The sequence below is a fragment of the Prunus mume genome, linkage group LG1 (genome assembly GCF_029339155.1).
Source record: "Prunus mume cultivar Tortuosa linkage group LG1, ASM2933915v1, whole genome shotgun sequence".
In the NCBI taxonomy this organism is placed as follows: Eukaryota; Viridiplantae; Streptophyta; class Magnoliopsida; order Rosales; family Rosaceae; genus Prunus; species Prunus mume.
This window is the reverse complement of record NC_142698.1, coordinates 7,150,688-7,164,915: the sequence shown is the minus strand read 5'-3', so window position 1 is coordinate 7,164,915 and position 14,228 is coordinate 7,150,688. Positions and strand designations below refer to the sequence as shown.

General features: G+C 36.3%; 2 protein-coding genes across 5 annotated transcripts; both read left to right on the top strand.

The window, feature by feature from the left end:
• The first annotated feature begins 308 nt into the window (after positions 1-308).
• On the top strand, positions 309-5,109 carry LOC103333404 (translation initiation factor). Of its 4 annotated transcripts, none has more exons than XM_089043842.1 (7): positions 309-581; positions 2,350-2,491; positions 2,894-3,226; positions 3,351-3,397; positions 3,784-3,846; positions 4,499-4,631; positions 4,899-5,109. In XM_089043842.1, the coding sequence occupies exons 2-7, from the start codon at positions 2,365-2,367 to the stop codon at positions 4,913-4,915; spliced, it is 720 nt and encodes a 239-aa protein (XP_088899968.1). In that variant the 5' UTR covers positions 309-581; positions 2,350-2,364; the 3' UTR covers positions 4,916-5,109. The 4 variants fall into 4 exon arrangements, with proteins under 4 accessions (XP_088899968.1, XP_088899969.1, XP_016646779.2 ...); XM_089043843.1 differs by having other exon boundaries at positions 2,347-2,491; XM_016791293.2 differs by lacking the exon at positions 309-581 and adding an exon at positions 1,645-1,904 and having other exon boundaries at positions 2,347-2,491.
• A 1,818-nt stretch (positions 5,110-6,927) lies between these two features.
• On the top strand, positions 6,928-9,052 carry LOC103333508 (cytochrome P450 71AU50-like). The gene is made up of 2 exons (XM_008236357.3): positions 6,928-8,143; positions 8,327-9,052. The coding sequence occupies exons 1-2, from the start codon at positions 7,265-7,267 to the stop codon at positions 8,942-8,944; spliced, it is 1,497 nt and encodes a 498-aa protein (XP_008234579.2). The 5' UTR covers positions 6,928-7,264; the 3' UTR covers positions 8,945-9,052.
• The last annotated feature ends 5,176 nt before the right edge of the window (positions 9,053-14,228 follow it).

Below are 14,228 nucleotides of genomic sequence, written 5' to 3'. Positions count from 1 at the left end.
CGATCATAAATTAATATTTAATTATTAAAGTATTCAAATAAAAGACAATTTTACTCCATAAATATTTTAATGGGCTTAAGAGTGACTTTGTGTTTGGGAAAAAATTTGGGGAATTGGGTTACACCGTTGCATTGGGCTCATCGAAACGAGTTCGTATACACATGGCACACCCAATTTCAAATTATAATAAAGGAGGAAAGGTCTAGAAACAAAAAATACGTAATGGGAATTTTAAAATTTGTTACTGTAGTAAACAGTATCGGTACAGTACCGGGCTGTTTTCAAATTTTTATTTTTCCTTATTTTTTCTGCTCCCTTCTCCCTCTGGTTCGCATCAGCCCCTCCCCCTGCGCTGTTACTATTCATCCGACCCATTTTTGGGTCGCCACCACCACCTCCGACCACCAAACTCGACGAGGTTGGTACCAAAAGAACCAGCGCGACGTCACCTTGCTATCCTGACCCTTCGCCGCCCCAGCCGCCGCCGTATCTCTCCGGAATTCGCAAAAATCCGGCCGGTTTGACCCATAACTTCACGGAGTTCGTTCGGGCGATTCCGACTACCAAATCTTGCGATCTAGGTATGCTTTCTCATACTCTCAGTGTGTTTTAGCTGCTGGTTGGGTTGTTTAGGATTAATTTCTGCGTTTTGAAACGGATTTAAGCGATCAAAGTTTTGGCCGGTTTCGGCCCTCGATTTCGGCCACTTCTGGTTGCTTTTTGGGGTTGGTCCAAGAACAAAAGTTGCTCCATTCATTGTTCTGCTTGACCGGCGGTTTGAAGATTTTCTGATTGCCGGAATCGCTTTGGACACCCACGCGCTGTCCACTTGTGTAGCGGCTTGTGGGCACTGTTTAGGTGTCCCTCTTAGTCCTAAAATGATCCTCATGTCGTCCCGAGCATGACGGTATGCTCGGATAGGAATTTGGTTACCGTTTGATTGTCGATCGGATATCGGATATTACGCGTTATCCGGGTTTGATATGTTCAGACCTTTGGATCAACTTCATTTTCAAATATGTGATCTAAGCACTTCTAGGTTCATATATGACTTTGCGGATCGATAATAGGAGTCCCGGATACTCCGATTCAATAATTCAAAGTTTAGATAAACGATAACCATCTGATCGTGCGATCTTGAGCGATCCGACCGTTCGATTCGGACCAAACTTAAAGGTCATGTATAGTAAACCTTGTTGAACCCATAAGAACTTTCAGATTGGAAATCGGAGGTCGTGGGCCCCGAGAGCCCAGTTGACCCAGTGTAGGAAGTTTGATCCTCGGTTGATCGTGAGTCCTCCGAGATAGTGTCACCCTTTGAGTAGTACAAGAATGACAATGTAAACGAGGTTTGACTGTTTGTGAACTTTTCTAATTATGTTTGGATTACAAGTTTATGTTATAGTGTTTGATGATATTATTGGGTGTTATTATGATATTCGAAGTTTAGCGTGTTAATTATTTATTTATTATTATTATGAGTATTAAAAAAGTGTATGATTGGGTGATATTGGAATGTTAAAATGTTTATGGGTTATCGGGTAATCGCTTTTATTTTCAAGTTCAGTGGTAAGTACACCTCTTCACACCCTATCTTTTTTTCAAGGTCTGTTTGATAATAATTTCATTTTCAGTTTTCATGAAATTGAAAATTGAAAATGTGTTGGTAACTAATTATAATTTTTAGTTTGTAGAAAACTGAAAACTGATTTCAAAATGAGACATAATTTTGAAAGCTACCGAAAATCAATTTCAGGTTTCAGTTTTCTATTTTATTTTTTCACGCTTGCTCTCGCCCTCTGAACTCTTTTTCTCTCGCTCTCACACTCACTCTCGCTTTCTCAACCCTCTCTCTCGCAACTCTCAATCTGCCTCTTCTCTCTTCCTTTGGACTTTCATCAAAGGTATGAAATTCTCTGACTTGGACTGTTTGGGTGTTTCAGATTTGGTGTTTTTAGGCTGTGGGTATTTGATATTTGGACTGTTATTGTGTTTTGATGTTACTGTGTTTCTGGGTTTTGTTGTTGCTGTGTTTTCGGGTTTTGTTGTTGCTTTGTGCTTGACTTGTTTTCTATCAAAGCGGCCCTTAGTATTATGTTTTCAATCTTCTGCAACATTGAACTGACGTTCTTTTTTACCATTTGAAAAGAAAAGAAAGAACTGAAAATGTTTCCCCCTTCTTTTTGGAGTATGCAAATTGGGTTGCTTGGCATTTCTGATTTAACATACTCTGGTTGTTGTTTCACGCATGAAGCTAACATTGAACACAAATTGAAAAATTGACAATTTTGTGTGTCGTGAATAAATTTTATAGTTGATTTATGAATTTTTGTGTGGATATGATAGCAGAATTTACCAGTTCAAATGGCAAGAAAAAGAGCTAAGAAAACTGTAAAACAAGTTGCCTTGTCACCAGGGACTGATTTCAATGTTGCGGAGGCAAAGGAGCCCCAAAATGCGAAACAAGAAGCTCAATTCACAGACCCAGATGGTATAATTTCACTTCGCGCATCTTATATTTGTGTTTCTACTGACAGCATTTGTATTTAATTTATTACATTTTTGGGTTTTTTTTTTCTTTTCTTTTTATAGGTTGATTGTAAACATTCAATGGGTAGTTGTAATACAGTTTCCATGTTAATGAGAAACTCTGCTTCTGATTCTCCATCGGAAAAGAATGATGTCTTTATTTTTCTTTTGATGTTGGGGCTGTCCATCCTTCTATTAGTCTTAAAAAGTTTTGATTTTCTAATCCCCTCTTTATTGTCATCTGTCCAAAATCCAGATTCAATGAGCAATTTTTGGGCATTTAAGTTGCTAAATTATATTTTAGAATTCAAATTTCAATTAATTTGTGACCAAATGCTTGTATTGTTTGTTTGTGTTTTCACAGTTGAGCGACAAATTTCTGCCATTAGGGCTATTCGTGATGTTGAGACTGAACATCTCCTGACTAATTTGCGTTTGCTTCGCTCCTACTTCAACAAGGAACAGCAGCGAACCCCTTTATTGCAATATTTTAAAGAGAACTTTCAAAACCTGTCGATTGTAAGAAATGGAGAAAATGGACAAATGGAAGTGCAATGGATTGACAAGGATGGCAATATATCCATGAATGATGGAATGGATTTACATGAGACTCTTCTTCGCCGGTTGTCCATTGCTTATTCTGGTTGCTCAGCTGCAATTCCATCTCTTGGTGGCTTTGAGTTTTCTAGTAAAGCAGGTATTAACAACTTTAGAAACTCCTATTTTTTGGACATGGGGATCTCGAATTTGAGGAATGAGTTTGTACCCCTCTTTGTTTGTGTGTTTTTTATATCTCACATGATTGAGTTGGTTGGTGGCAGATAGAACAAGCCTTCTGGGTGCTGATAATCTGCAGATCAGCGACTTTGTATGTTCTCTTCTTATATACACGTCTAGAATAGTGGAGTTTTCAAATGTGTCTAACACGAAAATCAAAATGTGTAAATACATTTTTATATGCTTATGTAGCACACATGCAATTAATATATAGTAAAGGTTCAATTCCATGTTGTGCACACAAACAGACACAGACGCACACACACATACACATATGCACACACACATACACATATGCACACATGTATATGCACACAGACACACATGTATATGCACATACACACACATGCATATGCACATACACACACATGCATATGCAAATATATGCACACACACACATGCATATGCGTACGTAATGCGTACATCCATCCATTCATACACATACAGATTAAAACCATGCTGAAATTTCTATTGTAGGGTTTAGAGGAGCCATTTGATACTCTGATGCTAGGGAAGCAAGATACTCTCCAAACTCCTGGGGTTTGTAGCTTCTCGATTGATTTATCATATTTAGGTCTATTTGAGCTGCAATTGGTTTTATTATGACAATTTGTGTTGTTCTGTTGATGGCTTTTGGTTAGATTTCAAATTCTTTTACCATAAATTTGAATAAGTAGAAGGCCTAAACGGCTTACTGAAGTGCATGAGCTCCAGAAGAATAGATGCTATCAATGTCTATCATCAGGACCCAAAAGAAGTGCTAAGCTGATTTTCTATTAGTGCTAACAACTACGAGCGAACCCTTGTTGCTTTATTGAATTTACGTAAATTAGGGAGATTATGTTGTAAGCCCTTTCAGAATGTTGAAGAGTCCAAAGTTCTGGACTTCTGAAAAAAATAACAGTAATGTTGACATAGACATCAATATGTAAAGGGGAAAACCGGAAAATATTATTAAGTTTCAGTGACCTTAATTGTGTTGAGAGAAAAATAAGTGATTAGGACAAGTTTTCTAGGTATTGAGTTGTGACAAGAGTATGCAAAAGTTAGTACTTAGTTTAACTGCCAGTATAGTTGTTGATTGTCCTAAAACTCTCTGCTGTTGTACAGTTGGATATACTATTGAGCAAAAAGAGCATCTTGATGGCTCTTCCAGTCCGTATGATCTAATCAGCCCTGGTTGACACTGCAGGTGAGTAGCCAGAGGCTGTCTATTGGGATGACACCCAAGACGCGAAGGCTCCCGAAGCCTGGGGAGATGCTTTTATCTGTCCATGGCTCACCCCTTGGTGTTTACAAGGAAGACAACATGGAAGCCATACATGGTATGAATCCCTTCCAATGAGTACCTGTTCTCTCTCTTGTTTAAAATATCAACACTACAACTAGCACATGCTTGCCATTTATCAAGTGGAATTTATTTGGGCCTTTGAATTTCAAATTTATCTTTCTTCCTTTTGTGAGATTATGGCAAATATACCCTTTTATGTAATGGATGGACTGATACAATGTATGGGAGTGAATAATATGTCCCTTAAACTGAAGATTTTCATTTCTTCTGCTTTCATTCTAATTTCTGGATTGATGGGCAGAATCGGAAGAAGGATGACTGGCTTGAAATGGCTCAAGTGGTCAGTCAGGATTCACGACCGTGCATTACTTGCCAATCTAAGGTTCTTTAATTTACTGCTAGCATTGTGCTAACAATCACTGTAGTGCCTGAAAATGCTCTTGTATCATTGTACTGACACCTTTGAGATTGGATTTATGTGAAATATATTCTACCATTTTCCCTGTATATAATTCATATGTAATTTTTGTCATTTGTTTTAGTAATTTCCCAAGAGAATCGAACATGAACGTTGATTTAAGCCAGAGCATGGTGATAGACTACTCGGTTTTACTCACAATTCATTTCTATCCACCAACATTGCTTTGATTTTTGCTTCTTAGTCATACAAATGTAGTCTGCCCCTTTCAGATTTTCCATAAGTGCGAAATAATTTTAACTTTTGGTTTGATGTAATTTTCTGTGTTGTAGAAATGTGTGTTTGTGTCATGTTTAGGCGCATGTCATGAGTAAGATTTTGGTATCTCATTAACTTTTATTTCTTGCCTCTGCCGGCCCCATTCGCTTCAATCTGCTGATAGAGCAGGCGTTGCTGTCTTAAAGTGTCATTTGGTCTTATATCCCATGCGTTCTTGGTCTTCCTCTTGTCCTTTTAGTGGCTTCCCTTTGAATTGAAACAGAAAAGAAGTTTATTACTTTGCCTGGTAATAATTTCTTCCGCCGTTTTCATCTTCTTGCAATTCTACTGCTATTATAATCTTCTTCCCCCTTTACAGTAAAAAAAAAAAAAAAAAAGGCCTCTACTCTTCTCACATTTGTGTGTGATTTCTTCTAATGTAGATGAAGCAAAATTTTACATAAGCGAATGTATGGTAATTATGCACTCTTTTTCCTTTCGTTTTCGTTTTGGTTTTGGTTTTTTGGGTGTGATTTCTTTTGTTCTGTTTTGTTTTGCTAGTGGAACCCTTTCCGAACATGTTGAATAAATTCAAGTAACTCGAGTTCAAAGTTGTTAAATGGATAATTTTTTTACAAATTTATAAATAAACCCAATCCTAGACATGTATTTATAAAAAAACCCAAGCACTATTTAAACATAGAAACACACCCAAAATCAATCTCATAGTCAACTTTTTGGGTGTGTTTATAAATGGGTTTTGAGTGTGTGTAATGATGAGTTTTGGGTGTGTTTATATGTTTAAATAGTGCTTGGGTTTTTTTATAATTTCATCCCATTTTGGGTGTTTTAGTGAAACTCCCTTTTTGTCTGAAATTCCCCTGCGTCATAAAAAAAAAACTGAAGTTTTGAGGACAAATCAAATTGGTCTTGTAGGCCTAGAAAGAAAGTGATGGAATCCTGTCATAAGCCAGTAGGGAATTCTTCTCTGCCGGCTGAATATACTCCATCATAGAAACGATCGACATCATATTTTAATTTTGAAGCGTGCCTTGATATTACATCCACCCAAATATAACAAAGATTAAGTAGTATTTACCAAACACAAGGAAACAAAGAAACAAAGATTAGGACCCTTGTTTATTATAATTCCTCCTTGATATTCACTTCACAATAATTTAGTCGGCAGTAGCTTGAGACAAGAAATTCCATAAACAACTGGGAATTATTTGTCATCCATATCCTTGAGAATTTGGGAGTCATTAAATAAAGTTTTTTTCATTTCTTAATGAATGCGAAAATATAATTTAAGCTTAGCCAAGAGTGTGCTTTTTCCTTGATATCCACTTCAAAATAATTTCAGTTCCATAAACAACTTATCTCATCCATGTCTACGAGAATTTGGTATCAATTAAAATAAAGCTACTCATTCCTTAATTAAAATAAAAATTAGAAAATAATAAAGCGTGGCCAGACATTAAACTTAGCTAAGAGTGTGATTTTTTAGGGTGTTGTTATTTGGACCACATTTACTGACTAGTTATTGCTGACCATCTCTCTAACACAAATACAGGTGGATCCCATACATTGGTGGTCCACCTCTAATAAAGATAAGGTAGATAAATATAGTACAAATAGCATTATTGGTTTTTTTAATTTCATCTTCAAGGTAGTCAGTAAATATGGTCCAAATAGCATTATTGATTTTTTTTAATTCCATCTTCAATGCCGGATAAATATTTAAATAAAGCTTGGCTCCTCAGACAAGAGGTTGAACTTGCCCCTACTCATGTCAATATTAAACCCAAAAAATAAAAGAAAAAAATAATTCAAGTCATTGATATTGTAACTAATCGTGAGATCAAAGTGCTCCTATAAATATTTGCAGTGCAATATTAAACCAGTACAGTCTAGCACTTAACCTACTCAACCACTTAAGCACAACCAACAAGCTCAATCACCAACCTTATAGCTGTGTAGTAGAGTTAGCCATGGATTGGGTTGGGGCAATACTTGGGTTGCTTGCTCTTGTTTATGTACTGCAAGCATGGCTGTCCAAAAGCAAAAACGAGAAGAAGAGATTGCCTCCTGGTCCAAGAGGGTTTCCACTTTTCGGAAACCTGCACATGTTAGGGGAGTTCCCTCACCGGGATCTGCATCGACTAGCCCAAAAGCATGGTGACATCATGTATCTGCGCTTAGGCCTTGCTCCTGTTGTTGTTGCCTCATCCCCTCAGGCTGCTGAGCTGTTTCTCAAAACACATGACCTTGTTTTTGCAAGTAGGCCACCTCTTCAAGCTGCTGAACATATTTCCTATGGGCAAAGGAATTTGTCCTTCGGTGCATATGGCTCTTATTGGCGAACCATGCGTAAGATGTGCACCCTAGAGTTGCTTAGCAGCCACAAAATCAATTCTTTCAAGCCCATGAGGAAAGAAGAGCTTTCCATCTTGACTAAGTTTATTCAAGAGGCTGCTTGTGATCGTGTTACTGTTGATCTCAGTGGCAAGGTTGCGTCTCTCACTGCCGACATGAGCTGCCTGATGGTGTTTGGGAAGAAGTACATGGATGAAGAATTTGACGAGAGGGGTTTCAAGGCTGTGATCCAAGAGGGCATGCATTTAGCAGCCACCCCAAACTTTGGTGATTTCATTCCTTTTATTGCTCCACTTGACCTCCAGGGGCTAACTAAGCGCATGAAGGGTGTTAGCAAGGTGTTTGATGCATTTTTTGAGAAGATCATTGATGAACATATTCAATCTAAAGATCAAGAAAGAACTAAGGACTTTGTTGATGTCATGCTGGGCTTCATGGGGTCAGAAGAATCCGAGTACCGAATCGAACGCTCCAACATCAAAGCTATAATTTTGGTAATTATACATACCCAATATATTAGCATGCATATTTTTATATTGTTAGATTGTGAATTTGGACAAAACATGCATCAATCCATGTGCAACAATCAACCTAATCAACGGTCCAAATTCACAATTTGCCAAACCCGACTACATATCTTATAATAATTGGTATTTCTGTCCAAAAATTTCCTGCAGGACATGCTCGCCGGCGCAATGGACACAACAGCGACAGCAATCGAGTGGACACTCTCTGAACTCATCAAACATCCGCGGGTGATGAAGAAAGTCCAGAAAGAGTTAGAAAACGTAGTGGGCATGGAGAGGGAGGTGGAAGAATCAGACTTGGAGAAGTTGGAGTACTTGGACATGGTAGTGAAGGAGACCATGAGGCTTCATCCAGTGGCACCATTGCTGCTACCCCATGCAGCCATTGAGGACTGCAATGTCAATGGCTTCCACATACCCCGAAAATCTCGTGTTATGATCAACACATTTGCAATTGGGAGAGACCCTAGTATTTGGACTGATGCAGAGAAGTTCATACCCGAAAGGTTCTACGGTAGCAATATCGATTTTCGGGGACGTGACTTTCAATTTATTCCATTTGGGTCTGGCAGGAGAGGTTGCCCCGGAATGCAATTAGGGATAACTATGGTCCAGCTTGTGGTGGCACAACTTGTTCATTGTTTTGATTGGGAGCTTCCAAATAATATGTTGCCATCTGAGTTGGACATGACGGAGGAGTTTGGTCTAACAGTTCCTAGGGCTAAGCATCTATTGGCAGTTCCTACTTATCGCCTTCAGCAGCAATGATATCGATACTAATATGTATGTGTACAATTTCCATTTTCATAATTTGATATTTGGTAGTGTCAGAATAAACCAACCAAATTTATCAGGTAAGACTATTTGTTGCGGGGATATCAATGAGCCAAATTAACAAGTTCTATTATCCATGATTTACTCATGTGTTATAAGGCTGTCATAATAATTTGAGTTTCACTTTGTTATGAATGTATTTAATTCTATATACTATATACTGAGTGTTGAAATACGTGCAACCTATGTATATAGGTGCCTAGGATTGACCAAAGGTGACCATAAATTTCATGCTAAATCACCTTAATTCATAATTCTTGAGTGTTGTTTATAGATTTTATTAAAGGGAGTTTCACTAATATACTCAAAATAGAGGATGAAATTAAAATAAAAAATAAAAAAATAAAAAAACTCATATGGAATGCACTTTAGAAACACACCCAAAATCCATTTACTATATAAGAAATTGGTGTTGAAGTTCCTATAAATTATAGGACTACCACTGATCAAGCCCAACAGAAAATAAAAAACTCAAAAAGCACCCAAAACATGCCCAGCCTAATTTTATAAAAAAAGCCCAAACATTTTTTTTTTTTTTTGGAGTTACAAAAAGCCCAAACATTTTATTACAACCCAAAACTATATCGAAAACCGTAACTTCAAGCACGCATCTTCATTAAACCATCTCTGCAAAATGTCTCTTCATTTCACCGTCTTCATCAACGCATCTTCATCATCTATGCAAATTGAAACTCCATAACCACCACCAAGCTTGATCTACTTTCAAAAACCAACACCACACACTAACCTCCACCTACAAAACCAAGACAAAATTTCAGAGAACAATTTAAACAAGAAAAGGCTTCAAAGGTAAGACATTTAAAAACCAAACCTTTACTGTAATGTTGATTAATTGTTGTAAAATTTCAATCTAGGTGTTTGGGCCAAAAATTGACACACCCAGCCCAATGGCCCAGAATATGCAAAAAAATCAAAGAAAGATTCAAAACCGATTCAAATCCAGCCCAATATAATAGGAAGAGGAGCAAAATCTTGATAAAGAAAAGTCACAATGGCAATATAGAAGAAGTGATTGAAGGTTCATGACATCAAGTTGATTCTGAAAAAAAGATCAAATCTCTTACATATATATGTATATTGATTGAGTAATTCTCCCAAGGAGATAAGCAAGTACAATCTCAGAGAGGATAAGCAGGGAGCTGTCCAGAAAAGGAGTCAAACTAACCATCACGGGTAAAATATCACAAGGGGCAGTTGAAATTGGGAAAGAGATTAGGTTCCTTTTCAAGAAAATCAAAGTGATTGCCTATTTGAGAGCCTATCTGCCAAAACTGAAGAAATCCTATTTTCTTTCCTTCCATTAAAGAAGAGAAAAGGGAAGATATCTTAATAAATAAACACAATCACCCTACTAAAAGAAATTTTACTATAAATACAAGAAGGAGTGAACAGGGTAAACAACAACAACAACAACAACAACAACAACAACAAAAAAAAATCATCACCCAATCAAACAAAGATCGTACACAAAGAAAACCGTCAACAGACAAGTTCAAAATCAACCAACAAGCCCACTTGAATTTCAAGTGAAACCAGCTTCAATACACAAAATCCAGATTTGAGAAACAAGTCATTCAAAACGAGATTTCTTTCGTTACAAATTTGGTTCAGCAAACCAAGACAGGCAGGGTTTGAGTCTCCTCCAAGTATGGAAAACCTCAACAAAATTCTGCTCTAGCCCACAAGCCCTCAAAACCGTCACTTGCATATTAAGAAGATTGCTCAAAAGCTTCACAAAAGCATGAGGTACATCAAAGCTCTGCCATCAGCCTTTGGTATCGATTTACAAGTTGAAGCCTAGCAGCCAAGGTTGTCAACGGTACCATCTCGACAGAAATAAAGCCCTTGTCCCTTCATCTTCCTCTAATATAAGCATTCACTGTTATATATATATATATATATATATATTTGTAAAAGGCAGTTCCGCCTAAAGAACAATTTAAATCCCATCAAACCATTCTGGCCAAGGCAACCTCCTTATACTGAGATAAATTGTTAAAGTCCTCACCACAGGAAAAGAACTTACTTGGGAGATATTCCTCACCCAAATTCACAATCGTTTGTTTGCAGAAATCAGTAACTTGGGATGCAAGTTATCCATTCCAAACCAAGTGCTAGAAATTTTGCTAGCAGTTGTTATGGTTCTCATGGGGAACTTTGCCCTTCCATCATAGGAGTAAACCAAGAACGGGCAAACACTAGGGTAATAACTGTATTTTAGATTCAAATCCAGGACAAAATCTTGAAACTATATTGGATTTTCACTATTGGATTGACTGCATAGGACTATAAAATAGTCAGTTTTCAGCAACTCAAAAAAGAAAGAAATATTTAGAAATATACATATTTTAACACTACTAGTTTACTGTCATGTTAATTAATGACTATAAAGTTCTAGTGTAGGATAATAACACTGCTTGTTTCCTATGGAATCCTATTTCTAATTTATGTCTACCACTGTAAAGTTTTAGTCTAGGGTATTAACACACCTAGTTTCCTATGAAATCCTATTTCTAATGCATGTTTGCTACTATAAAGTTCCAGTCTAGGTAATAACAATATTTTAGATTTGAATCCAGGACAAAATCTTGAAATTATATTGGATTTTCACTATTGGACTGACTGCAAAGGACTATAAAATAGTCGGTTTTCAGCAACTAAAAAAAAGAGATATTTAGTCATATACCCATTCTTAACACATCTAGTTTACTGTCATGTTGATTAATGGATGTAAAATTCCAGTATAGGGTAATAACACTACTTGTTTCCTATGAAATCCTATTTCGTATGCATGTCTACCACTGGGTAATAACACTGCTTGTTTCCTAAGAAATCCTATTTCTAATGCATGTCTACCATTGTAAAGTTTCAGTCTATGGTAATAACACTGATGGATTCCTCTGAAATCTTATTTCTAATGCATGTCTACCGCTTGTAAAGTTCTAGTATAGGGTCATAACACTACTAGTTTTTTTATGAAATCTTATTTCTAATGTGTGTCTACCACTGTAAAGTTCCAGTATATGGTAATAAGTTAATAACATTGCTTGTTTCCTATGAAATCCTATTTCTAATGCATGTCTACCCACTATAAAGTTCCAGTATATGGTAATAACACTGCTACTTAACAGCGAATTATAGTCGACTCAAAAACTAAAAAACCAATAGTGCATAAACAGAAAAAACACGAATATGCTCAGATTTAATTGAAAAAACATACCTCAATTAATACGAAAACCAAATCGAATATCACAAATTTGTAACCACAACTCAAACCAAAACACAAGAGCAAATTCACAATCAAACCGAATCTGAAATCAATCCAAATTATAAACAAAAAGAAATTAAAATCACAATGTAAAACTCAAACGAATATGTAAATACAAATTAGAATGAAATCAAAAAATCCAATAGCTTACCTCCAAATCAATAATAACAAAAATAAATAGATAAAATTGAGAAGAATTGGATATGCATTTCAAATTTAAACTCCAAAACAGCAAAAATTACAAAAACCTAATCAACAACTTAATTAATTGAACATGAAATCACCAAAAATTAGACTATAATAAAATCGAATATGAATTCACAAGAAAAAAACCGAATACCTCAAAATCAAAGATTGCAGATCGCACAACACCACTCCAAAAATCACCAATTCAAACAAGAAGAAGAAGGAAAAAAAAAAAAAAAAGGGCAATAGAACTCCAATCTACACCTCACACCAAAAATCACGCTCGGAAGAATCAAAGCGGAGATCTGGAACGGATCATACTGAGCTTAGTTCGAAGAGGTGAACGAAGCTTGCTTCGTTTGGAATATTTGATTTCTCTAATAGAAAGCATGACTACAAAACATGTTTTAGTTATGAGGTCACCAATGTAATTTTCAAGACATTCATGTCCTAGCTGGCGAGTTTTGGGCTTGTTTTCTCATTTCTGTTTAAGTTTCTTTCCCATTATGAGTAGCTAAATTCATATCTAGGGCTTCGATGTAACCTAACATGAACATTCTAGGTTTATAAATTTCAAGTTTCAAGTTTGATTCATGATCATGTCCTTATTCATTATGCCTACCTGCCTATTTGCTAGTCGGAATGCCTAACTACCATTCAGATTTGTGTATCTTGGTTGGAATTAAGAGTAGACACCATATGCCTTAATTCTAATTGAACTATGAATAGGAAGAGTATGTATGGTCATTTGACAATAGAGATTAGATACATGCTTGGTTGTTTAAAACATTCTTCTATGCTTAATGGATTTCTAATACTTAATTTAGGTTCGACAACAAGGATTTAATTAGGGAATTAGGAATACAAGGTTAGGACCAGGCACCATAGCTTAATCATACTTTAGCTAGAATCAATCTTTGAATCTGAATTAGACTTGTCACTTGAATCCTTATAAACTAGAATTGGATTGTTATGGTGAATCAAATGCTCTAGCCTCCAAATATGTTTTCCAACCCTTAAGACCACTCTTTATTACACTTGTTTACTTGCTTTCGTTTGCAATTTCATTTTGTCCATTTGTTTTTACAATTACAACCCCTCTCACTTCAAATTCCAATTTCATTTGGCTTCATTTGTTTCCAAATTCAATCTCACTTTAAAATCTGTTTTAGCCTTAACTTCTAGTTTCTAGAATTGGGCAATCCAAGTGCAAAATTAATTTGAACTTCTCGGTCGTCATGGGTATGACCTCGTACTTGTCTTGTTATACTACTAATTGGCCCATACATGTTTGGGCCTAAATTCCATGCGCCAGCCAAATTGCCATTGGTCCATGTCAAAAAGCTGGAGTTTGGGCCTTGTTTAAAAGTTAGAAATCAGCCTAAAATGGGTTGTAGATGCCTATACCTTTGTAAAACCAATTAGCAAGGATAAAATTCACAAATTAAAGATTAATTGTCATTAAATGGTGATTTAATATGAACAAAATAAGTTTCTGATTGATTTCAGGATTAGGCCTAACTTCAAAACTCTTCAAAAGTCAAAAAATTTTGATCGTCACCGTTGATCTCAATTCTAGAGTTCTAAATAAGCAGATATTTTTGAAAGATCTTTTCTCTCAGAAGAAAGCCCATGTGACTTCAAAAAAGTCAAAATTTTCGACTGGGCAGAGGATGTGATGGGGAGCTGGTAAAAGGGTTAATCGGAAAACCACATCCCCATAACCATTTAATGCTAGAAAAG

Bases quoted from the DNA above. Each gene is read 5' to 3' on its own strand.
- LOC103333508 (XM_008236357.3), top strand. From the start codon at position 7,265: ATGGATTGGGTTGGGGCAATACTTGGGTTGCTTGCTCTTGTTTATGTA. The intron at 8,144-8,326 runs GTAATTATACAT...AATTTCCTGCAG, and splicing joins ACATCAAAGCTATAATTTTG to GACATGCTCGCCGGCGCAAT.
- LOC103333404 (XM_089043842.1), top strand. From the start codon at position 2,365: ATGGCAAGAAAAAGAGCTAAGAAAACTGTAAAACAAGTTGCCTTGTCA. The intron at 2,492-2,893 runs GTATAATTTCAC...GTGTTTTCACAG, and splicing joins TCAATTCACAGACCCAGATG to TTGAGCGACAAATTTCTGCC. The intron at 3,847-4,498 runs GTTTGTAGCTTC...TTGACACTGCAG, and splicing joins ATACTCTCCAAACTCCTGGG to GTGAGTAGCCAGAGGCTGTC.